Source organism: Cryptotermes secundus, unplaced genomic scaffold, assembly GCF_002891405.2.
Source record: "Cryptotermes secundus unplaced genomic scaffold, Csec_1.0 scaffold1777, whole genome shotgun sequence".
Taxonomy (NCBI): domain Eukaryota; kingdom Metazoa; phylum Arthropoda; class Insecta; order Blattodea; family Kalotermitidae; genus Cryptotermes; species Cryptotermes secundus.
In genome coordinates, this window is record NW_019724777.1 from 1 (window position 1) to 26303 (window position 26303).

The 26303-nt window shown below is 40.8% G+C and overlaps 1 protein-coding gene across 1 annotated transcript in view; it reads left to right on the plus strand.

Annotated features, from left to right (window-relative positions):
* Positions 1–172: 172 nt before the first annotated feature.
* The window catches only part of LOC111863103 (anoctamin-8), a gene marked incomplete at its 5' end in the record, with an annotated part of 29158 nt that continues 3027 nt past the window's right edge, over positions 173–26303 (plus strand). The window contains 11 exon segments of the mRNA XM_023849132.2: positions 173–408; positions 3206–3322; positions 4940–5046; positions 8953–9138; positions 10564–10716; positions 11781–11916; positions 17321–17376; positions 22183–22257; positions 23629–23880; positions 24350–24547; positions 25628–25759. Coding sequence (XP_023704900.2) covers positions 173–408; positions 3206–3322; positions 4940–5046; positions 8953–9138; positions 10564–10716; positions 11781–11916; positions 17321–17376; positions 22183–22257; positions 23629–23880; positions 24350–24547; positions 25628–25759 — 1648 coding nt within the window.

Consider the following 26303-nt stretch of genomic DNA (forward strand, 5'->3'; position numbering starts at 1 on the left):
GAATTGTGCCTGAGTACATAAGAACGTTGGACAGCACTGATCTACAGCATTTTCCCATATCTTTAACATTTACATTGAGTATTAAAAACATTTATGTGAAAGGTGCTGTGGGAGTATGGGAAAGCCGACCATGTTGGTTGGTTAATGTGTTGGCTGGAATTGTAACTTGCAGTCTGCTGAAGGCAGCAGAGGAGGTGCATCTCCCCAAAACACTGCGTTCGCAATATGGCGGTGGCCTCAAGGAGTTTGTTCAGCAGGAGGTCTCCTGTTTTGAAGGGACAGAGAATGAACGGGAGTTCTTCACAACACAGGAGCGTCAGTGGCTTGTGCTGCACCTGCTTCAGACTCTTCGGGCTGGTCCTGATGACCAGGTGGGCGGGCTGAAGCTTATTGAGGGACAAGCAATAGGTTTGTATCTGTGCTCAAATTTTAGATGTCAAAATGTGAGGGAGAGTCAGTAAATAGTTCACAAATGGTTATAAATGTAAAACATGTGATATTCAAACCTGGAAAAGACATTTATTTCCTGACATATCCTCCACCAACACTGACACACTTGTCCCATTGCTTTATGAGTGTGAAAACCCACAGTGCAGAAGTCTTTTGACTGTTGTCTCAGCCACTTCTGCACCTCGTTGGGCATAATCTGCAACAAAGACAAAAATAACACCATCCAGTGTAGCTATTTAAGTTTTATCACTTGAAATCTCATCACCCTTACATGTTTCAATCCCTACAGATCATCCTCAGAGGGCATCAATACTTTTTCCGGAAACTACTGTTACGATAGGTGTTAAATTATATACATACACATATAATGTCTGAAATACACAGTGTACACAATGTTCAACTTTTCAGTGACAGCAACCTTCCTGGTATTATAATTTTTAAAGTTTCTTAAAAACTTTGTTGTTTAAGATTAAAATTTTTATAAACCATGCAGGTTCGTGTCAATTCTCCTATTGTCTTTCTTGGAGGTGGCTGATATTGTGCCACCTGTCTATCTTGAGAAAGGAGATTCTTAGTACTGTCCATGTTTATTCGTGGCTTGCTGTGTTGTTTACACTTTTTAAGCTATTAAGAAACTTTAAAAATTTTAATACCAGGTAGGCTGCTGTGACTGTGAAATGTTGAACATTGTGTACATTGTGTATTTCAGACATTATATGTGTATGTATATACTTTAACACCTATTGTAACAGTAGTTTCCGGGAAAAGTATTTATGCCCTCTGAGGATGATCCGTAGAGATCGAAACATTTAAGGGTGATGAGTTTAAAGGTGATAAAACTTAAATAGTCATGCTGGAGGGTGTTATTTTTGTGTTTGTAATTGTTAGTGTGACGGACCAGAATGAAACAAATCAAATTCATAATCTGCAACTTTCAAATGTCCTTGAGAGAATTTCTGAATCCAGCTTTCAACCTCTTTACATGACAGACACTTCCCACCATAAACAAGAAACATTTCTTTATGAATATCATTTGCGTTGAGTTCTTTTGTTCACAAAAAATGCACACCAGAATGTTGCCCTTCAGTAGTACACTCCTCAACCACAGTGACCATTTTGACTATGGAAACCAGTCTCTGAACGTGCATGCATGTGCGTATCTGCTACCTAGACTATCATGAAGCTGGACTGAGCTGCTACCTAGTGATGCATATAGAAAACCAATTACATCCATTACAGTTGTTTTACTTCTATTTGTAACCTATTTACTAACTCTCCCTCATACTATACGTTTCTGTTATGATATTGCAGCATAGTCTTATGTGCCATCTGCTGGGCAGTTAGACAGCATAAAGCCCGCAGTCATTCCAGGACTACCAGTGTGTCATTTGTGGTGCAGTACCTGTGAGACAGTGATTGATAAATGAAGACTAAAACAAAGATATCAGTTGTAGTAGCCATTCTCAGGCACAAAATGACAGGAGAGCAAATCAGTCGTATTATATAATCTTCTGAGCTGCGACTCCACATATTCTTATAGCAGAAAACAACTTGTGCTCCCAGTATGGTTGCAGCATATTGTTTGAAACTGCACATAAAAAGGAATGTATTGCCTTGGTACTGAACCGAGTGCCTTGTGGTGGTGAGCTGCCTTCACATTGCTTTGTGTGTGAAATTCCATCAGGCCGTCAGAACTGATGTGGTATTTGAGGTGATTATTCAGGCTTTGGTTTTCTGGATTGTGATGCCATGTAGCCTGTTACATTGGTACTGGCCTTTCGGAGGAATGTGCACCCACCGCCTCCAGGGCAGATGCTGACCCTGAAGCTGGAAGGGTTCTGTTTCTCCAAAACGTTGGTGTCTGCCTACAAGACTATACAGTGGACTATGTGAACTGGTTTGTGTTCCCACCATCCTGTGTCTGAGACTGAGTCTCACTACTGAGGTCTTTGTTTTGTTGTTACTTTGTTGCTTCAGATAAGTTCAGGGATAATGCCTTCAAATGGTCTGTGGCTATTTCCACATTCTTTGCACTTCATCATTCATGATCATTCTTTAGCTGAAACCCCACAAACTGTAGTTATGAAAGTAACACACACTGCTATGTTCTCCATATTGGGATTTCACTTGTGAGGTCAGCCATTTGTTCATGAAATCTTGATTTTGAAGTTACTGCATTTCAAAAGGAAATGGAAGAGAACAAGTGAAGAACACCTTGCAGTTCTTTTATGTTTCAACTGGTTTAAGCTTTGACAGGCTGCATTTAAAATTTCTTCACATTTGAATGACATCAATGGGAAAAAATGACATTTGCATACACAATGGCAGCAGCCCATCAGGTGACAGGGTTGGCAATGAGTGTGTTAGCCCTTGGCATCTGGAAATAGGCAGTTTTAAATTGCCAGGTAAATTTATTACATGGCTGTGACCTGCAACATGCATGAATTGTTCTAACTGTTGGATTTGAGGTTATCACAGCAGTGACTGTGGAGAGTGCTATCTCCTTTGGTGTGAAGCTGTGTCATCTGGTAGAGATGCACTGCCTCCATCTTCAGGCTCATTGATTATCCAAATCAAGTAACCAACAAGAAGCGTGGCTTCTCTGCTGCTTCTTGCTAGTTGGTTAGCTTAGTCTTTGCCCCGAAGTTTTAGGCTGTATGATTCTCCTGCTACTACTACTGGACTGCATGGTGTCACATCCCAGAGGATATTAATATTCTTGCATTCAAGAAATTGTGTTCTGTCTTGTGTGCAGTACCCAAATGTGTATCAGCTGGTGTAATATCGCAAGTGTTTCCACTACATGACCTCCCTGCACTCCGGACACTGCAGAAGACCTGGGTGCGTGCATTCCTGCGCATGCAGCCGTTAGGTAAAGTGCTCTGTCTGTCTGTGCAAGCAGCAGACTTGCAGTCAATATGAAACATTAAATTAGTGCATTAGTGTGTGCATGAGATGTGACTCTTACTAACATCTTGATTAATGCTGGTTTAGCCGCATGGGGTTCCTGTTAGTTTGTTAGTCTTAGAACAGTTGCTACGTTATAACCTGACCCACAATAAAGTACGACACAAAATTGATGTGTTTGTTGCAACTTAATAATTGAAAGTAGTTGTATTTTGATAATGATCTCTGCTACGTCAATAGATCTCTGCTACTTTCACAAGTATAAATACACAGTTCTTTGCATGTAGTCTGGTATAGATTCACCACTGTTTTTGAGGAAAGTACTGCCTGCCTCTTCAGTGTCAGAGATTAAACCAAACAAGCAGAGTGAGCCATGTGCAAGGACAATTGGTTCACGTATAGGCCCAGAAAGAACACTATTACTCTTCTTCTTGCCCTCCCATTGGTTTCCTGTGGGCACCTCTTCAGGCCTATGTATGAATCGGGCTTTCCTCATGTATCTTGCTGTGCTTGGCTCTTGCTAGTTACTTGTTTGGCTTACGCACTGACCCTGAAGATGGAGGCAGTATGTCCCTCCAAAATGTTCATACTTCTTGGCACTCATGTACTCGCAGTTCCACATCCCCTGTACGTTACAAGAGCTTGGTCCTGTACGTATATCATTTCCAGTGATTAAATTTGGTGTCAGTAGAAGAGAATGGTCAACTACACCCCCTGACCACTTTACCTCCTGGGATGCTTTGGGAGGCTGGGTCAGCCCCAGAGCTGATCTGGACGCTATGGAGAAGAGACAGATATCTGCTGCTGCAGGCAATCAAACTCAAACTCCCGTTTCAACCATCCCATTACCTGGTCACTGTATTGTATTTTACTGACAGGGAACAACCACCCAGTCACCCCATAAGCACTCAGACCTCTCTGCAGAGTCTGTTATGTGCCCCTATTGTGGCCTATGAGTATGAGGGTTGAGCCATAAAAACCGGTCCTCGCACTGCGACCTTCAATGATCTATTGTACTTCCCTTTGGATTAACTCTTTATTAATCCTACACTTCGAATGAAATGTAGCCCTTCAAGAGCCAGAACCCTCCGGCTAGAGGCTCTCATAATATCCATTGTCCCTACCCATGCCAAGTGAAATGTCACATCCATGCCCAACCAAGCTGGGCTGCTGGCATTGGGACATCCCAGACTCCTGATGTCTTTCACCAAAGGACATCAAAACCTCCATCACTGGTCACAGATGTACCCACAACTGAGCCCCAGCCAAGTCCTCAGTTTCCTCCAGAGGAGGCTGCTTTTGCTGGTAAGACATTTCCTCTTCATGATGGGCAGGCCATAGTCACTGTACTGACTGAGCTTTCACACTAATTCGAACTTCCATTGATCGCATTGTACTATTGTAAGGGCAGTTCAGCTCTTTCTGTAAAAATACTGTTGTCGCCACCGTACCAGCACCTGAAGTAGCGGAGATTTAAATCCATATTGTTGGACTGCAAAAGTTAAGATACAGCAGAACTTTATAGTGGGCCACTTGTGTTGTTTGTGTGTGTTGTGGTAACTCTTCTCTTGTGTGATTGTAGATGCAATCTGTGATTACTTTGGGGTGAAGATAACCATGTATTTTGCCTGGCTCGGCCACTACACCACAGCTCTGACTGTGCCAGCTGTGGTTGGCTTTGTTTTCTGGGTAAGCTACTGACTGACTCTCTCATCAGTGCATGCCTTTTTTCTGTTCAGTGTGTCATCACAAGTTTTCTAAGCTTATGTTTCTCCTTCACAGATTTTATTTGCATCGTTCAGTCAGGTTGCACCTTTCTTCAGCCATAAAAAATTTGGGAAATATACACATAGCCAACAATTAGGCTTGTTCACTTCCTCCTGATTAATTATCTCAGTAACCACAATACTTGTGGAAAAGGAGTATTGTGCATCAAATGTGAGATTCATTTTTCTCTGTAACTTCATGTGAAACTTTTTCACTCCTATAACTGTTTAGTAAGTTATGTTTGAGATGTGCACAGAAACTCATGTGGGTCTTCATGTAAGTGTCCATTATTGTTTCTGATTTTGACCAAATTTGGAATTTATCTGTGAATTTTAGTGATACTCCAACTGTCAGATATAATGAAAATCCATTCAGTAGTTCTTGAGGCATTTCACGTGAACAGATGGATGAATGAATGTGGCTATGGTAAATGGTGATAAGTTGAGGATGCGATGGGTGTGGCATGTAGTACCCATGGGTGATGAGAGAAATGCAAAAAGAATTTCAGTTGGAAAGCCTGAAGAGAAGAGACCATTTGAGGGTGTGAGTTGAATTCATTTGGCTCATGTGGAGGCCCAGTAACAGGCTCATATGAAAATGGTAATGAACTTTCAGGTTGTGAACTAGGCGAAGAATTTCTTGACCAGCTAAGTGACTCTAAGATTCTCAACACCTGTGCTTAATGGAGTTTGTGAGTGAGCAGTTTTGAGTTGGTCCCTGTTAAGTACTGTGATCATCCACAGTCTGAAAACCAAACTGTAAATCTCACACGTGTGATTGTTCTCTTTGAACAAATATGTGTCTGAACCCAAAAGTTAAATATCACAATTACCAACCCATGTTATAAAAATAATGTATTTCAGAATGGAAAATCACAAAGTTCAGGACAGAGTTGGAGGATTTAATTTGTTAACTGTATTAAGATTTACAACTGTTTTATTGTACTCCATTTGATTTGTGCAGCTCATAATCAGGGTACAAATAGAAGAATATCAGAACCTGCTAAATCTTCACAACCTATTTTGCAAATATAAATATTTTGTAAGATTTGAGGCTTTCACAGCGGTGACTATGAAGAAAGCAGTCTTCTGGGATTTGGCACCGTGTATATGTGGTGTTAACCGACGTTTCGGAGGAATGTCGGTTAACACCACATATACATGGTGCCAAATCCCAGAAGACTGCTTTCTTTATAAATATTTTATTTTAATTGTGTATTAATATTATTCACCTATCTCCTCCTTGACCTTTTATGTGGCTGCTTTCCAAAAGTTTTTCCCCACCAGAGTTTTGTATTTTCTGTGGAATTCAAAGCTGTGTGTATGATTTGCAGTTCTTATGACAGTGAGGATTCGTATCTTGGATTCTGGGTTATGATACCGTGGCGGAAGTCAGAGGCAATGTGTTACTCCAAAATGTTTCTGTTGACCTACCAGGCTGTACAGTGTCGTAACCCAGGTGGCAACAATATGTGTATAGTTGTACATGTAGTTTAATACTGTAATAACATCTGTGCTATTGGTAATAAAAGGTAAAGCTGTCCCTGTGTTTAACTAATTAAGCACCATGCCATGAAGATGTATGGGTTAGTGGACGCATAGATCCACGTTTTCTTGATCTTGACACCAGTTAGAGGTGAGTGGTCAGCTTCACGCTCGTGCCTCTTTACCCTCGGTGGAGGAGCCCACAGTACTCATTGGATAGTACACTGGGTGGGCCCCAGAACCAGTCTGGATGACGTGAGAGGAGAAGATTCTTGACCCTACCAGCACTTGAACTCCAACCCCTCGACCGCCCAATCCGTAACCAGCAATTGGTAATTGGGTTTGCAAATTGAGGGGTAAAATGTGTAGTTACAAATTCTGTGATTGTAGACTGAAACTGCAGAGAGAAAGAAATGGACAAGAAGTGTGTTGGCTGTGTTAACAAACTTGTTACAATTCTCCAGGACCTTGTGATGAAACAGTGTGTAGATTTGTCAGCTGTATAACAGAATCTGGTGCTATGTTGTTGTGTTAGAGGATGGAAACCAATTAGAGCTAGAACAATATCTTTTGCATGAGAGTCAAACCCTTATGCTGGCTCAAAGCCAAATTATGACAGAAAAATTCGTACTTTATTGGATGAATATTGATGTTAAAATTATATTTCTTGTTCTTCTAATGTTATTTCTGTTTTATATGGCACTTGGATAAAAAGTCTCCAGCCTCTTCTTTCTGCCCAGTTTTCGTTTTTAATTTTGTGTTCATCTGTTTCCTCTTTTCTTCACACCTTACAGTATCTGCTGAACCATCTACTTCTAGTCATCACACAGGCCTCTTTCCTCTAAATTTTAAATCCTTTGTCTTTCTCAGCATCCTAGTTTCATCCATTCCTCTACATGAGCAAACCGTTACAATACTCTCTCTTCTAATCCTATCAACAAATTTTGAATTCCAGCCTTTTTTCTAAAATTATAGTGATGAAAAATTATTCATAACAAAACAGTACTTTTCAATTTACATATCTAATTCCAGTTGATGTTCTGTAATCCATAAAATTAAAAATCTGAGATGTATGAAAACACAGTCGTATCTTACTTTTCTCCTCTTGTTAATTTCTGTTAACAGAACTTCCATAAAAATGTATTCATTGGAATATAAAGTTTACTGTTGTTTGGCTTGCAGCCTAGGCAGAGGGTTTAGCTCTTTGAATTGCCCCTTTTAGTTAGCTCTTCACTTTGTGTGTGGCACAAAGTCATTTCAGTGTGCACCAAAGTGAACATCTGTGACTGGGTCTTGGCTCTGAGAACAGTCACAGTTCTGTGTGAGGGAACTGTTATTCTGTTGGCAACTGTATTTCTGAGTGTTACCATATTTGTAGTGAGATCCCCAGCTTGCTGTTATTCATTTCAGACCCTTTTGTGATTCCATCTCCTATCTTTGAACCTAACGATTAAAATGTATGAAACCATACTTTCTTCTGTTGTTTTCTATGGGTGTGAAACTTGGGTCTCTAAACTCCACACATTGAGGCTGTGTGAGAGCAGGGTGTCACAGAAAATATTTGGATCTGAGAGAGAAGCAATGCGGGGGTAGGAACAGCTGCTTGATAAGAGCTTCATAATGTGTGCTCTTTACTGGATTATTACTGGGGTAATCAGGTCACTTAGGATTAAATGTGCACAGCACGCAGCATGCTTGGAGGAGGTTGCAAATGCATACACAGTTACAGTTGAAAATCCTGAAGGAAGTATTTCATTTTGCAGATCTTGGGGTAGATGGCAGGATGTTATGATAGTAGTGTTTGAGGATGTGGACTTGATTCATCTAGCTCACGATAGGGTAAAATTCCAGGATCTTGGGAACACAGTAATGACCCTTCAGATTCCTTGGTGGGTAATTTTGTGACTAGTTTACTGACTGAACTTCTCAAGGAAGACTTCTGTTCCGTGGACTTTGCAAACCGTTAGCTAAGTTTCTCTAGTGGACAGCAGATGAAAGCATTGAACAGGTGAAGCAGGGGATTGCACTCTGGTAAGGATTTAACATGGTAAAGGAGGAGCAGCAGTCATAATGAAGTGCAGGATACTTGGCTCTGAGTCAGATGATTGTGTGAGTTCACTCCCCAGCAAGACCTGTGTGCTTGTGAATTTGTTGCTCACAGGCTGGAACCTGAACCTCTGACAAACTTTGTGAACTTGAAGAATACAGTCCCTCTCATTGCTCAGAGCTTATATAAAGCTGTTGCCCCCCCCTCCCCCTAGCCAGTCATCATTCACAGGATGAGTGGCTCAGAAGTAAAAACCTTACTTCCATATTGTTCCAATGAATGTCATTTGGTGTGCAGATCGGGTTTTGTGGCAGAGACCAGGCAACAGAAGATGTGGGCTTTGTTCTCTTCTCATTTTTCAATGTGTTGTGGGCCAGCATATATGTGGAGGCTTGGAAGAGGTATAGTGCAGAGTTGGCGTATCGCTGGGGCACACTGGACCAGCGCGATGATCTGCTTGTGGAGCCCCGTCCACTGTTCACGGTGAGTATAACGAAGAAGCCTCTGCTATGATATACTGACCAAGACCTTGTAACGTAATCATTGCATCTTCTGTGGAAGTGTCATCCTCGTGTTAAAGTCTGGTTTATTAATGGTGGTCTGTTGACTACAAGCCCATATATTGACTCAGGTCTTCAAGTTCTCAAAAGCTCATGATGTTACATGGTTGTGAGTCAGTTCACTCTGATCCTCATCAAGATCCAGTCTCTTGTGTTGAGGGAAATGGACCAGGTCCCATAACAAGATGGAATTTCTTTGTGGCCTGAATAAGTGGCAACTATATGTAGTGCCTGATTTAACATCCAGAAACATTACTTTTTGTCCCTGCAGTGTATTTACTGTTTCCTCTTGAATATCCCCTGCACAAATTTTTCAGAAGAAATTTGTGCCAAAAAGTTCGGTGTGCCAGCTTAGTTGCATCAGTGTTAACAGTTGTCATATTTAGCACTCTGGTGCATCCCAGAAGAGGATAGTAGCCCATTGCTCTGTTAGCTCTCCTATTCACACACGTCACATGCTACTAGCGAGGGTGCATTTGATCTCAGTTTATTCACTAGTGAATGTCAGCTTTACTTCGTGAATTTGAGTGAAGAAAGTGAGTATAAAGGGTATGTGATTACAATATTTCACGGTGAGTGGAAAATTGAAGATAAAGGATAAAGAGGATAAAGGACAAATGACGTATTCACCTGGATTGGTAGAAAAGAGTTTCAAAATGTGTGGCATCTGAAATAGTCTTTCTGGGTCAGAAGATGATTTCATTCAGTGCAGTGATGACGTTTGCATGAGCTCTGCTAGTGATGACAATGACGATGATGATGATTATGAAAGTATGGAGAATAAAATGCTATAGGTAAATAATCTTTGATTCTAATTAGCAAATTCTATATGACGAAGTTGCAATAGAATAAAGATGAAGTACCGCTACGAATGCTAATACTGCGTCATTTTCATGTTGCAGAACACCAGGTCGTGGGAACTGCAAATGTAGTGGCACTGGAAGTAACGCAGAAATGTTCTCTCATATGAAATAATGTGATCGTTAATATGTTTATTAATGTTTGATGTTTAGTTAATGTTTAATATTACATTGTTTTTTTCATCTTAAAAATTTGGGTGCATTGCTTATTCATGGGCACACTATATTCAAGAAAATACAGCTTGTGTTTTATATGATTCTCAGAGTAGATGGTGGTTATTTCCCTAACAGCAATAACCCATTGGTTTTTTGTAATGGAGACACAGCATGTTTTCTGTGAGGAAGGAACTGAAACTTCAGATACCATTTGGATGATCATCCAGCCTCAAAGGGATAGAGATATCATGTTTTGCTGATGGCAGTATGTGGAGATGACTAGCTAGTTGCTAGCAGTACACAGGGAGGTTGATGTGTGTTTCTGGTTGCAGGGTGTCCTGGAGGTTAGTCCAGTGACTGGTCAGCTGGAGCCAACCTACCCTGTGTGGAAGAGAAACTTGTTCCGCTACCTGGTCAGTGTACCTGTCATCTTTCTGTGCCTCCTGCTGGTGTTTATCATCATGATCATCACACTGCAGCTGCAGGTTTGTGTCTGTGCCAGTCCTCTCTCTGTCTGGGGTGCACTCAGAGCACACATCATTTCAGAAATTGGATCTGTTTCTGTTGCCTGTTAGTTGCAGGGAGTTTCAAAAGATGCTGTCCCGTGATTGAGACATGGTCCTGCTAATGGCCCCACTTGAGTGGGATTCCACCTCCAGCACCTGTACATAAAACTGGTAATGGCCTTTAGAGAAACAAGTTTACAACCTTTTGGGGTTGAAACTGAAGATGGAGGCACCAAGTTCTTCCAAAATGTTGGTTCCCATGAGTGCATAGTGTCATGTACCAGAAGACCGTGCTGTTGGAAAGCATTCTGTTAACACATTGCGGACCGGTTGTTTAAATATTTAAATCACCCTGGGGACTGGGGTTTTTAAGCCTAGCACCCTAACTTGAGCACTGTTCACTTTAAAAATTAATATAAAATCTCCTAATTAATTTTATGAACTAAAATTTTTGGAGAACACTTACCAGAGCTCCTAGAAGTGCTTGCGCGTGTGATATCTCTGGAAACTTTCATCGGAGCTCTCACTTTCACTGGACACAATATTTTGGGGGGCCCTGTGGCCCCTGTCACCGTCACTTTCACTGAGGCTGGCCTCGCTATCAGAAGACAAAGCAGTTGGCAAATCTGATAGCTCATCGGAGAACAAGTCTAATATTTCTTGTTCTCCGAGAGAACGCTTCGCCTGCAACTGCTTTCGTCTCTGATCCATGTTGCACTGCTAACTTCCTGGTTCATACGTGGAAGCTTGGACTAGAACAAAGGCTTTTTTCTTTAGGGTGTGACAGGAAAGGAGCGTGATCATGTTACTGGCTAAGCTAGCAAACATTCCCGAGGTCAACTACACAGTAGTTATGATGCAACATGGCCACACAGCGAGATATAGTCGGTTGCAACATAACGCTTCAGAAAAGGGCCAATTGGCCCGCCCAGTCCGCAACGCTATAGAGATGTAGGGGGCCAGTTGGCCCCTCCGGTCCTGAATGTGTTAAGTTCAGAATCAGTTTGCTTCAGCCTTTCCCTAATTTTTTTTTTTTTTGGCAGGAGTGGTGGGACCAGAAGATAACAGAGTGGGACTACTTCTTTTGCCTCAGTTACTTGCCTAAGATCCTGCTGGCAGTTGTCATCACACTGTTGGATGAGGCTTACTACAAAGTGGCGTGCTGGCTCAATGATAAGGGTGAGTAGTGGGAACAAGGTAGCTGGCATCAGCCTCCCCCCCAATGCACACATTAACCTACCATTTCCCCTGTAATGACAGCTATCAGCATCTCCACCCATATATGGCAGACAGAGGACAGGAGAGCCACAGGTCAGTTGAAGAAAGAATGCGGCATCACAGTGTGAGGTAGAAATCATGGTTCACTCCTGACATCTGTTGTGAAACCTGACCACAAGGACTTTCTGCAGGAAATAAAAAGTCTTCACAGCAGATGTCAACAGTGGTCATGGATTTGTAACATTACGAAGATGGTTACCCATCATTTGGTGATGTGGAACTAGGGAAGCAGAAGAATTACCAGCAGATGGCAACAGCACTTTCAGTGTGAAGTGATGAAATATCTGTTGTTTTCCTTTAAAGGAACATTGCAGTTTGCCTATGTAACCTGACCGCACTCTTGCCATGCTCATTTTTAACTCTGAAGATGGAGGCAGAAAGCTTCCCCGCCTGCAGGACTATGTAGTGCCACGGCCTGAGAGACCACAGTCTGACTGTGCTATGGGAATGTGTTCAGAACGTCTTGCTGTCCTGTTGGCACCAACAAAATGTTCAATACAGGTGTTTCTCATATAAAATTGTTTCTGTAACTTGGCTGATCGACTGAGTGACTTTGTTCCTGTAGCTGAGGAGGTGGTCTCTTCATGTTTCTGCCATGATATGGTGTCCATTCACAGCCCCTTCCCTCCTTTGAAGGCTGCTCTGTAAAATTTTCTCAGTCCATGGATCACTTAATTTATCATCGTCTGAAATGAAAGGACAGTTATGTGTGGTGAAGTGGGAACTGTGAGAGAGGCAGTCTTGGAGCATGTGCCCAGGAGACAGGTTGTACTGTGACCAAGACTTTAGTTGTGCAGCTGTGCTGTATAAGCCAGTAAGCTTGAGATCAAACTTGTAATAAGTAGGTATACAGCAAGCAGCAGGCAGGCTTTATTTAATAATGTATGTTTCCTTTACAGATTACAGAGTGTTTGTAAGGCCACACAGTTAAGGCAGCTAATGTGATATACAGTAACAAATGGGCACAAGTGCTATTGAAATCATATAATGCCTTGTGGGTTGTCTGAATATTGTCAGTTTCACAGCCAAACAGAACAGCAGGAATTGTTACAGATTGCATACTTGCCAACGGCTGCAGTTGAGCCATTCTGGTCCAGAGCCACACCCTGCTGGGCACCTCCTTGGCACTTCCTTTAAAGACAGTGATGTGAAACATAAAGCACTTACAGCTTGTAAGATTTGAGGCTTTCACGGCGGTGACTATGAAGAAAGCAGTCTTCTGGAATTTGGCACCATGTATAAGTGGTGTTAACTGACGTTTCGGAGGAAGGCGATACGTTCCTCCGAAACGTCGGTTAACACCACTTATACACGGTGCCAAATCCCAGAAGACTGCTTTCTCCACTTACAGCTTGTTTACTTTCTGACCTCTGAGGTGGAGGAATTGGCCTCTTCAAGTGTGTTTATTCTGTGAGCTGTTTGTTGTTAAATTCTGCATTGAAGTGTAAAGCTGTCCTTAGGTAATGTGAACAGCATCTTATAGCAATTTCTTTCAACCTGGAATTGTGTGCCAAACCACCCTGGTGCATCTGTGTTTAGAATTGTGCCCCTGCTTTCTAAGTTTTATCTGTCATCAAAAGCCCCTTCTGTACTCCCTTATGCTGCATTATTCCAGTTTGTGTTGGATTACAGACATTTTATGTTTCTTTTGGGCTGTTTATTTACTGTACCATAAGCTTGGACAGTTAATTACCAACTTCTGACTTTGCAGGTCTGGTTTCAGCCTTAGGTTAGTCTGTGTGAGATATGCACTGCACAAAGTGGTCCTGAAGCAGGTATCTCCTCTCACCACTTTGGTTCCCCCCCCCCAATTTGTCATTCCACCAATACTCCATGCTCATGTGGCATCATGAGGCAGTACAGTAGTACCAGTTGAGGCTCCCCTCTCACATCTAACTAACAAGTTTCATAATTTGTGACACTGTCCACTGTTGGCATTGTTTTCCTCAGGGGCTGTGCAGCTTCAAGCAATGAACTCCTCTGTCTTTATGCTTGTGTTGTGGGTGTCTGTATATTTCTCACAAGTCGCTCAGACATAATACAAGGCATGAGAAACAGCTGAATCCTTCATGTTGCTATTGTGTCTTGGGGGGGGGGCACATTTTCAGATTTGTAACTCCAAAGGAATTTTCAAGTACACTGTTTCTCTTATCCATTTTAAGAAGTTCTCCAAGGGACCAAGAAGTATAAACTTCTTAAACAGGAAAACATCTTAAAAGAGTAGGTGTCATAGTGTTTACAGAATTAATTATATTCCTTGAAGAACAATAGCAGAATGAACAGTGTATTTGTATACTGAAGAAATGGCTGAAACACATTAAATGCATAGGCTTTCAAGTATACACTGCGTGTTCCTGCTGTCATGGTTACAGTTGAATAGTCTCTTCTGAAATGTTACTCTCTCTTGAAGAACATGCTTAGTGTTTGTTTTACTTGTGTCTGAAACAGATTTGAAGTAAATTTTTCCAGTTTGAAGAAGTTTGTGATGAATGACTCCGGCCTGTCAGGAATGCTACTAAGGAAGTGGTGGTGCACACTGGTCTAAAAATAACAGTTTTTGGCTGCCAGTCTCCTTTCTGAACATGTTACATAGTTCCATGAACAGTGCACAAGTTACGCATGTGCTGCTGCTTAGTCTTTATATACATGGAAGGGACGTCACATGCTTGGCTTTCCGGTTACCAACAGTGACATCCTTTCAGATCCCTCCCTCGTGCACATGCAGACGCAGTAATTTTATCTTTATGTTTCTTGCCTTTATGACATCTTTCGCCTTTAGAAGCATATGGTTTGTTTGGCCCACACTCATCTGCATTAAATATGCCCTACAGATGATATTCACACAGAAGTGAAGGAAGCGCTCCTGTCATCCAGGCATCTACTTTCTTGTTACACTACTGGATTCTGGGATTCCCACTCATGGTTCTGTAACTAGGCCTAGCACATTTTTTTAATTGATGAACCCAGCAATTACAAGGCACGACTTCATTGTTTAGCTCAGACTATTTCTTCAGCCTTCTGTTTCAACGTTGAACCCTTAATTGGTATATATAATGCCTTTTTCTACTGAAACAGTTCTAGGAGCACTGATCCAGTCTTCTCACATGTAAAAATTTAGAACTTTTTCTGCCTGGCTTAGTAGTTACACATTGCTGAAGTGTGTTTTTCTTTTTTTGCTGTCATATAACTTAGTGCCGACACTGGTATACTAAGTTATTCTTTTCTGATCTCCAGTTTTTTAGAAGCTGATATCACTTTTCATTGTGTGTCTGTTTCTGCAGCCATGCATACAGCCATACATAGTACACAGATCAGCTTATTGTCATGCAGCTTCACAGAATTCAGCACATATCACTGTATGCAACCGTGCAAACAAAGACCATGCTACCACCTAGATGGATGGAGGTCAGAAAGTCACCTTGACTTCTGTCCAGCTTCTGCCACTCACTGAGTGCTATCAAGTGCTGCTAAGCTCTCCAGTATGATCAATTCATGTGAACATCTGTTTTGTTTCTCATTAGTTTTTGTACATATGTAGTACACAACTTTTTAAACACTTAAATATTCGATACCTGTCTTTAAAATTGCTGCTTTTCATAGGTGGGATATTTTTCATATTGGATATTTTTCAGGTGTGATATAAATGCATTATTCTCATGATATTACTTTTGGGACCCACTGATTTTTAATTAGGTGGGAAACCATTTTAAATGGGGTCACCTTCAGTGATATCCACTGTACTGATGCTCTCAGCAAGTTCGTTTAAACACTGTTTACACTGTGTTTCATATTTTAACCCTTTCCTTTCTTCTGGTGTAAAGCTTCTGACATAATTTTCCCATACATGTCCACTGCCAGAAGCCTTCCACAGCCATCACTACAAATTACTACCATATCCCAATTCTTTGGGGGCTTCATCTGTGGCCTGGCACTTGGGTTGATACTGAGGAAGGAACTTGCTTTTAAAATAATTCATTGAATGATAATCTTTGCTGTTTACATTCTTTGATGTGGCCTCTAATATTTCATATTTAGGAGCAACAGAAGGCAGGAGTTTTATGTTTTTCCATAACAGAGTGCTTTTTCTTACATTTTTGTAAATATTAATTTGTATCTGTTAGGAGTGTAAATGGAAATAAAAAGGACAGGAAGGGTGAAGTTTGGCATTAGATGGGGATGAGGATTGGCTTTGCAGTCTGTGTTAACTGCTCCATCACTGTCAGTTCATGCAGTTTTCTTTATTTACCTTTCATGCAACCATTTGTACCACAGGAAATGTTTGTATCAAAATAAAAGTCTGAAATGTTTGGCATGAGATGTTTAGGAAGTGTCCCCTGTGGCTTCCATGGCTGTGTTAACCAGCAGCTTTGCCCATCGCAAAAGACGCTCTAGCGCACATTGTGCTTGTGACTATTCTCAGTTCTGTTGGGTTTCATGCTGAACATGATTACATTGCTGTGATGTGTACATATCTATATTCCTGTGACACTTCTGGCTTGTATTTGGGAGGTGCCCAGTTTGAATCTTTGCTTGGACACCAATTATTCTTACCACGATTTTTGTGATTTTCCCTCAGTCCTTCCAGACAAATCCTGGAATAATACCTCAAATTAGAGCATGACTGCTTCCTTTCACATCCTTTCCAATTCATTATTCAGCAATCGACCTGTCATTTGACACAGTATAGTTGAAGATACTAATGTAGAGGTAAAGCTATCCCTGTAACAGACAGTGGAGGCCCATAGGGTTGTGAAATGTTGAGGCTCCCATATTTTTTAAGTCAGCTCACAGATGCAGGACATGAGGTTGTCATCCTTATGCGCTGGCTGCTCTTTACCCCCAGGAAGATTCCTGGTACTCATTTCTGTTAGAGGTTGAGTCAACACCAGGGCCATAGTGCAGCTGGAAGTATTAGGTCAATTGAAAAATCCAGTGACATTATTGGGAATCGTACCCACAACCTTCCAGCTTGTAGCACAGTCCCTCAACCAACTATGCTACTATGTGCATAACAAGTCTCTTTATTCTTCTGATCATGAATCAGTCCTAAAATTTGAGGTTCTCATGTGTGAATATTAAGATCAGCATCTCAGCCAGGTTATTGTGATCCTGATGAATAATTTTTGTCTGTTAACATAGTGATTTGATTTGAGCTAGAAGCTTTGTCATATTCATTCATGAGTGAAGCTGGAGCTGGCCTCTGTATGACATCCTGTGTGGCTTTACAAACAGCTCAGTTTGTTTCGTTGTCCTGGCTTTCTTGATTCCTATCACTACAATCAGTTCTTTCTTCTTTTTTAACCAGAAAACTACAGGCTTGAGACCAAGTATGAAAATCACCTAATCGTCAAAGTAGCATTGGTTTGTATCCAGACAGCTTGCTTGCTTGCTTGCCTGCAAATTGTAACTGAGTTGCATTAATTTAGTTGTGCTGCATAGCATGGTTGTTACAGTAGCAGGTAGCTGCAGTTTGCTCCACATCATATTTGTATGTCTGTTGTTAATTGGTGTTCATAACTGATTATGGTTCCTTAGCAAGGAGACATGTTAGGTTGCTGCACACTGACCGAACTGAGTCTTGCTCGCCAGGTTTGCAGACACACTAATTGAATCGAGTCCATTCAAGTCAAATTGAATCTGAGCAAAGCTGCAGACACACTAACCCAGTTGATTGCAGTCAACTTGAATCAAGTCTTGACTAAACTAGATACTGCAGAGGCAGTCCATCAGCTTCATTCAACTTGATTCAACTCATGCAGCATGATAGACATGTTCAGGAATTCTGTGATAAAGAAATGGGTCTCCTTTCCAGCATTTTAAGGAGTTAGAGTTGATACAGTTAGTGTGCCTGCAGTGTAAGGCATCATGACTCACACAGGAGCAAAGATAAGAGAAACAAGTTCCTTTGCCTGAACTTTGTGACCATTATGGCAGTGACTGGATATTGCATGGTGTATGACAGCAGTTGGGTATAAGCAGCTGTGAAAATTTACATCAACAATGAAGCAAAAGTCAGTAAAGTGACAGGGTATGGGCATGATGACTAGGATGCACTTACTGGCATGGGAGACAAAGACTTTTCTCTTCACTTTCCCTCTCAGACTAGCTAGGGCCCACCCAGCCTCCTGGCCAGTAGGTTCTGGGGTTGTTTCCTTGAGGTTTAAGCAACTGGATTATGAAGTTGATCACAGTCACTTCCATCTAGTGCCAAGGTTAAAAACATGAGCTTTAGCTCCACTTCATGGCGCAGTGCTTAAAAACAGCCAGCGTTTTGTAAATATTTTACCAGACTCCATATGTTACATGATGGCTACACACAGGATATAGGTGTCAACAGAAAATGCCATGAACCAGGTATGTGCCCAAGAGTCATTGCTTTGTTGATAAGAGCAACTTTAGCATGCACTGGGTAGACCTTAGCACCACATAAAGGTGTAAATGCACAGAATGGTAAGCCTCCATGAAACAAAATTTGTAGAGAAAAACAAAACACAGTTTATATCCAGTAAACTTTTTCTTTGAACCTTTGTATAAAATAAAATAGACTAAATGCAGCAGAATTATTATATTGTCTATACTTCTCATGACTTGTTCTGTTTTGTGTTGGATTGAAAGGAACTGCACGGTAAGGCAAAGTGTGTACATTGTGTGTGCATATTGCGTGTGTCGCAGTTACTAGACCTTGTGAGTGGCTACTTTTTCCCCTGAGAAAGAGCCCCTTTTTCACTTTTGAGTATGAAGTTGAGTGGACCCCAGAACCAGTTACTCTATAGACTTAACTTCAGTCTGTGGGACAGTACCAGCAACTGCTGTAATTTCATGACAAGTGTCACACTGTTTCTTCTGTTCCTTTAAAACAGAACCTCTCCAGCAATAAGTGACTTTTTGGAAATCAGAAGGTTAACATTTTGATGTTCTGGTGTGTCATGCCATGTAGTCTGGTAGATAGATTCAAATGTTTTGGAGTAATCTGCTGCTTCCATCTTCAAAATCATCTTTTACCCTGAGGATGGAGGCAACAGCTTCTTCACATTCCAGAAGACCGTAATGTTAACATCCTCAGCAGTGAGAACCTCAGATCTCACACAGAAGGTTGAATTCATCTCCAGTATATATTATTGTGCTTCCTGCAGGGGGAACTGCATGCCACGTTTACATCTCTGTCGTGCATGGTGATTGGTATAAGTTGTGAGAGCACATATGTAAGATATGAATCATAGTGACCAATTGCAGTAAAATCTTCTTGGATGATGGACCACATCATGGTTGAACTTAAAATCATTTTGGAGAGTTGATCTCCTTTGTGTCTGGAACATTTATTTCTAGTTCAGTCATGATGTGGCTGATTGTGGAAGAAGAGTTTAGGGTAGGGCAAGCACATGCTGTGAAACCCCTATTCAGTGTCCCCTAAAATTAAAGTTATTTAACTTACGCTTTCAATGATCCCAAGCTAGTGATCTCATTGTTAAATTTCCTTCTTTTAAGATTTTCTTCACTGTAGTGTTCAAAGCCACTGCTACCCAAGGAAACTTTAAGTGGGAGTGTCACTGGGTGTAGTCAGGACTGCTGAGTTATGATGAGAAGAAGCTCTGTTCCTTTCTTACCTGCTGCATATGTCATCTGGTTTGCAGGACAAGTGCATGTATTCCAGTACTTTGTGTAGCTGCTGTTAAAACACACCTCATTTTACCTGGAACATTTATGTTTATTAAAGGGCTGTTGGATGAGCGTGTCCAGAAGAGTTGGAATTCCCTGAGCTTGGATGTGTTTATGTTTTGAAATATAACAGGATTACATTTTAAGGCCATCACAAAATTTAAATCAGGTTTTGTGGTTGCACTGCTTGGACAGAAAACCATTTATGTTTTTTAATTGTGTGAAAGCACAGTATTTACTATATATACCGCCAGCTTATGCATACCAATAGGAAAGGAGGAAGTTTTGAAGTTAGATTTAACAGTAATACACTCTCTCCTTCCATGACCATGAATACAAATACAGCAATACCTCACATAGTCCGGATTCACTATAGTCTGGTTTGAAAATTTCAAAACAAAAAATTTTAATTGAGCAAAATAAAATAAAATTATAAAAAATTAGTACACAAAATTATTTTAATACATAAATGATCGGTTTTTTCCCTTTGTGTGGTTTTAAAGTCATGCGATGCGATACATATTTCAATTGTTTCTGGGGTTCCCCGTTGTATATGTATGTGCCTATGCTCGGGTCGTTTGTTCTTGAGCTCTGACAGCTATCACTGGAGGAGTTGGGGAGAGCACTACTTTAACGGAATTTTGGAAGAGCTACATCATCGGAAACGTTATTGAAAATATAGGAGAAGCATGGCATGAATTAATGGCAAGCAATATGAGGGCAGTATGGAAACATATCATACCACATTGTGCAAACGATTTCATTGGTTTTGAAACTCATTTTGCTGAAGTCACTAATAACACAGTGGAAACTGGACAGCAACTTGGTTTCAATGAGTTAGATTCCGTCAACGTAATTGAGTGCATCAACTCGAACACTAATGAACTAGATAATGAAACACATTAACATAGATGAACAACAAGCTTATGAGGAACGGGAGGACAACTTAGACGACGACGACTGTGTTGAAGTGCCTGCATGAGAATTAACAGCTGAACAGCTATCAAAAATTATTGGAATGGTTGAAAACTTGTCAGAGCATATTATGGAAGTTGATCCCAATATTGAACGTAGCCTTACAATTTGCTGAACGATAAACAATGCAATTTGTTGCTACAAAGAAATGTATGAAGAGAAAAGGCCAAAGAAGAAAAGTGTGCTGACATCAATATTGCAATTTTTAGAGAATAAAAAATGAATTGCAAAAAACATTAACTTTAAAAATTATTTCTAATAAAGGCATTTGAATTTATTAATCGCGTTTTATTTATTGAAAAAACAGAAATTTTTTTAGAACCAGTTATCATTTTTTGTATGTATTTAGTTCCTCGATTAGTCCTGTTTCAAACAGTCCAGGATATTGGCGGAACCGATTACCCGGACTGTGCGAGGTATTGCTGTATAATGTTCGCATCACTCGCAGTTCTATCATGGGATTGAACAGGAATTATGAATTTTCTCAACTGATGGGGGTTTGTTTCAGTGATTTGCAGCATTTGTATTTTTACAGTTATGCATGAGAACTGCAGCATGTTGAGTGATGTGATGGTTAGTGCTGTATAATTGGTTACTGCTTCTCCACTGAATGAATGTACTGGATACAGGAGAGTAATTAAGATTGTCAAATGATGGGTTGGGAAAATAGCATGAATAAGTGCAATAACAGAATTGTGTGGGGCAAATAAATTGGAAAAGTGAGATGCAGCTGCAACTATAATGCCATATTACTTTGAATATAAGACACACATTTTACACATTTTTCCTGTTGAAAAATTGAGGTGCATCTTAAATTCAAGGAATGTATACCATTCTAAATTTTTTCCTAATACATTCAAGAACTGGATGCATCTTAAATATGAGAGCATTTTATATTCAAAGTAACGCAAAGTGGGATGAAGCAGAATAGAGTTCTGTGAACCTTTGGACTGTAAGAAACATGCCGTGCTCATACGTTTGGATAAACTTTCAGTCTGAGAAATGTCATACTGAGATTTATAACCCAAGTAAGCCAAAGCAGATTATGTTTTAAGTTGTTACATGTGTGAAACATACTTTGAAGCATACCTTGAAGATCTGAGGTTCTTACACCAGTGAATACTAAACTAGTGACCATATGGGATTTAATGTCATTCAGCCTGGTAGACAGGTCCCCATCTGCCATTGAGGACCTGAAATCTCACATAGTGATTGGCTGTGAGGAGCTACTGTATTTGAATCAGGGAGAGACTATGTGTCACATCTCTTGGGCTATGCTGACTGATGAGTCAGGAATGCTGAATGCTTTATGACCTGCCATTCAGAAGACACCTGAGTCCATGCTGTGGATTAAAATGCATGCTACATGTTCAGTTAGCACTCTATAAAGATGTCTTAAGGTAGTATTCCTACATGCAACAGAGGTCAGTAACGTGTTGCAGTGCATGTCACACTGCTCCTCTTGTAGGGCCATTCAGAACCATGGCAAGAACTGGGGGAGGGGTGTGCTAACCAGGATATGCACCTCTGTTTCAGTTCCAGTTTGTTAATTCCTTCCTGTCCCTGTTCTACATCGCCTTTTATTTACAAGACATGGAGAAGTTGAAAGAGGTAAGTCCACAGTGTGTATTTGAAGTTGTTAATCCATTTAATTTGTAGTGAGATGTGAGGGTCTCACAGCAGCGAAGATTTAGATTGCAGTCCCCGGTGTCATGACACAGCATTGTCTTGTGGGTGTGTATCAACATCTTGGATACTCTGCTGCATCCATTCTCAGTCTTGCCCTGAAATTGGTGCAGTATATTCCTCTGAAGTACTGGTAGCTGCCACCAGACTTCATGGTATCATAACCTAGAAGATCATAATATCGGAATTTCAGAATTATTATTCCTAAGGCAGTGATACACAGTTAATGTGCTGAATATACTTCAGCATATATAAAAGCCATCTCTGTAACAGGCCATGAAGGCCCATAGGGCTGTGAGATGTCAAGACTCCCACATTTTCTAGAAATTTGGCTCATAGATGGTGGTGAGGTCAACCTTATGTGCCTGCCGCCCTTTACATCCAGGAAGATTCCTGGTACTCATTTCTGTTAGAGGCTGAGTCGACCTCAGGGCCATAGTGCAGCTGGATATTAAATTTGTGATGAATATTAAAAGGAATATGAAGTTAAATATTTATCTCAAGATTTTTTTAATTAAAAATTTGATAATATGGTCATATGAGAAATGTGTAGAATGATTTGGGCATATGAAAAAGAGTTGATGGAACAAGGGCACTAGAATTGAGAATGGAAGAGAGGGGATTTGTGGGATGATTCAGAAAGGCACTGGGGGGCATCACAAAGAGAAGGAAGAAATTGCAAACATAGAAAAGGCATTCAAGATGTTATATCTTCACACACATGTATACAAATGGAAATGAAGACAAAAGGAGAAGAGCAGGTACCCATAAANCCCTTTCGCATGGTGATTTAAATTCCGCGGCCGTCTCTCCGGCGGTAATATATTCAGCCGGCCATTTAAATTTTGCTCGAAAATGATTTATTCATCATTGTTCTTAAATTATATGAGATAGGAACATGAAACTTTCACTAAAATGATCTTAAAAGGTGGTTTTATAACCTTACCTTATAATATGAGCGCCCTGTATCTCGGCAATGGAAGCAGNGGCATTCAAGATGTTATATCTTCACACACATGTATACAAATGGAAATGAAGACAAAAGGAGAAGAGCAGGTACCCATAAAAGCTGATGTTCTGCATAGGGAGTCACATTATTTAAACAAGTGTGTTGATTGCTCCTGCTCATACACCACTGGCCTTGATATTCCACTGTTGCAGACAGAAACAGAGTTTTGCAAAGCTAATCACACTGCATAAATCTGAAATTATTCACTTTATAAAAATCCACTTAATTTAAAAGTTGCTTATCTTGTATTGTTTCATACAAATAGTTTTGTGAGATTTGTTTTCCAGCAATTGGCCACGCTGCTGATTGCAAGACAGGTGATTGGGAACCTGAAGGAGTCAGCCATACCATACATGCTGGAGCAGCTGCGGCTAGCTAAAATGAGTTTTGACTTGTTTGGGGCTCTGAGTCCCTCTGAAGCAAAGAAAGAACTTCCAGGCAATCAAACAGAGGAGCCCAACGAGACAAGTTCCATAAACAAACCCACAGGAACAAGCCGGAGCATCAGTCAAGCAGAACTTGAGAGCTCACTCTTCAAGGTAACTAAATGTATGCGAGATGTAGATGCCCCCTTCTAAGGAGTTTCTCTGATGTGTGCCCTTATTAGGGCACATGATAACTTCCCTTTTCAGGCCCTCCAGTTCCATATAGTTTCTTTGTAGCACTGATCCTGACCCTAACTTCTCTCTGTACAACTTGTTTCCTGCCTCGTTCTCACCTGAAGATGGAGGCAGCACATTCCTCAGAAACATTGGTTTCTCTCTACCAAACTACACGGCATCACATTTCAGAAGACAGTAATGTTAATTTACATTAACCGACATCAGTGGACCCTGCCTTTGACCATTCAGTCTCCTGATCAAAATTATGTGTGCATTTTTTGTGTTCTTCCCCATATGTCCCACCCATCTTGTCCTTCATTTAAATACTAACAATATTAAATCAAAAGTAGAAAGTGTGAAGCCCCTCACTGTGTGATTGTGTTGTGTTCACTTTACCATGTTGCAGTATGATGGAACATTTGCAGATCACTTGGAAATGTTTATCCAGCTTGGGTATGTAGTTCTCTTCTCGTCGGCCTTCCCCATGGCAGCGGTCTGTGCTCTCATTAACAACCTCATCGAGATCCGCAGTGATGCCTTCAAGTTGTGCTTCACCTTTCAGCGTCCCTTTGGCCAGAGAGTGTCTAACATTGGTACATGGCAGGTAAGCAGATGAAACTTTCAGCATACACTCATAAATTCGGGAAGTTGTCACACATGTGTGTTTGTCTCACTGAATATACATAGACGTACTCCAAATTACTTAACGATTAAATCGGTCATTTCTCTGTGATTAGCATGTGTACAGTATTAGAAACCTAAGTTAAAGAATAATTCAACTTATATGTAACCTTTTATGTGCCAGGATAGCGCAGTCAGTATAGCGACTGGCTATGGGCTGGATGACTAGGGGATCGGAGTTCGAGTCCCGGTAGGGTCAAGAATTTTCTTTTATCCACATTGCCCAGACTGGCTCTGAGGTCACCCAACCTCCTGTTCAATAGGTACCAGGGGCTCTTTCCCAGGGATAAAACGTCCAGGGCGTGAAGCTGACGCATCTCCAACTAGTGCCAAGGGTCAAGAAAATGTGGACCTGTACATCCACTCCCCCATATGCCCTAATGGTATACTGCTTAATTAGTTAAGCACAGGGACAACTTTACCTTTACCTTATATGTTACCTTTACTGGCCATGTTTCACATTATTGCAATGATGCATCCACATGGTCCAGCTACAATCATTGCATTTATCAATTCTAATACCATTAAGTTAAAATGTGGCTGAAAGCCATAAAGTGGCAAATTTTTTAAATTCCCCATCTAAAATCCAGATGCCAATCTGTAGTACTAAATTTCCTGATGAAGATTAAAACAAGGCAGTAAATGTGAAACAGAAACACCAACAGCAGCTGCTTTGTCTATGAGTGACATGCGCTTCCCAATGTTAAAGTAATGCTTTAGACAGCATACCACGCTCTTGGAATTAAGATATCAGACAGTTCCTTTCATTCAGTCAGGAGTTAACCCAGGTCTGTCACCGATAAATAAGCTAGAAAGGATGTCTCCTGGTGAAATGAATGTATCAGATGAAAATATCCTTCCCTGTATCACAAGAAGGCTGAAAGCTGAGACTGTGAGTGTAAGAGCAAAGTTATGTTGATAGGGTACAGGAGTGAGGAATATTGCCATCCCGCTGTAGCACCAGTGTACCACGCTAACTACAACAAATGACTGTTTGTTGTAGAATGCAATGGAGGTGATGTGTCTGATTGCTGTGCTGGTGAATTGTGCTTTGATCGGCCTTTCTGGGCAAGTGCATCGTATGTTTCCTGAAATGTCCACAACACAGACAATTCTCCTTATTGTTGCCCTGGAGGTGAGACTTGCTATATTTACTTTACTGGGTGACATCGCAGTCATACATGGACATTGCCCCATAATTTTATTTTGAAGCATCACTTTGTGTTACACACAATATATTATGCTTTCCATCCTTGTCTATGCAACAGAAACAACACAGATTCAGAATATTGACCAATGAAAAATAAGACAGTGAACCACAAAAATGCAACAGCAACAGTGAGAGCACTAAATTTCATTTCTGTTTTTAATTGCAGTTATAACTTAGTTTTGACCTATAAACTGAACTGTAAAGTTTAACATGACAAGTATGTAGCTGTATCTGATGATGGGTCACCTGCCAACTGAAACATGTTCCAGTGTACTGCTAACATTGTGAATGGTTAAATAAAATAACACAATCCTAGAACATCTCTAAAGGATTGTGCAGAGAAGCACCCGCACTGTGCCTGAAGTACAATGGATTCCCATTTAATGTGCATGATTTAAGGGTTTCCTTATTCAGTGTACTGTGTCACTGATCCCGAGCTCATAATCTGAGTGTTACATTACCTCCATTT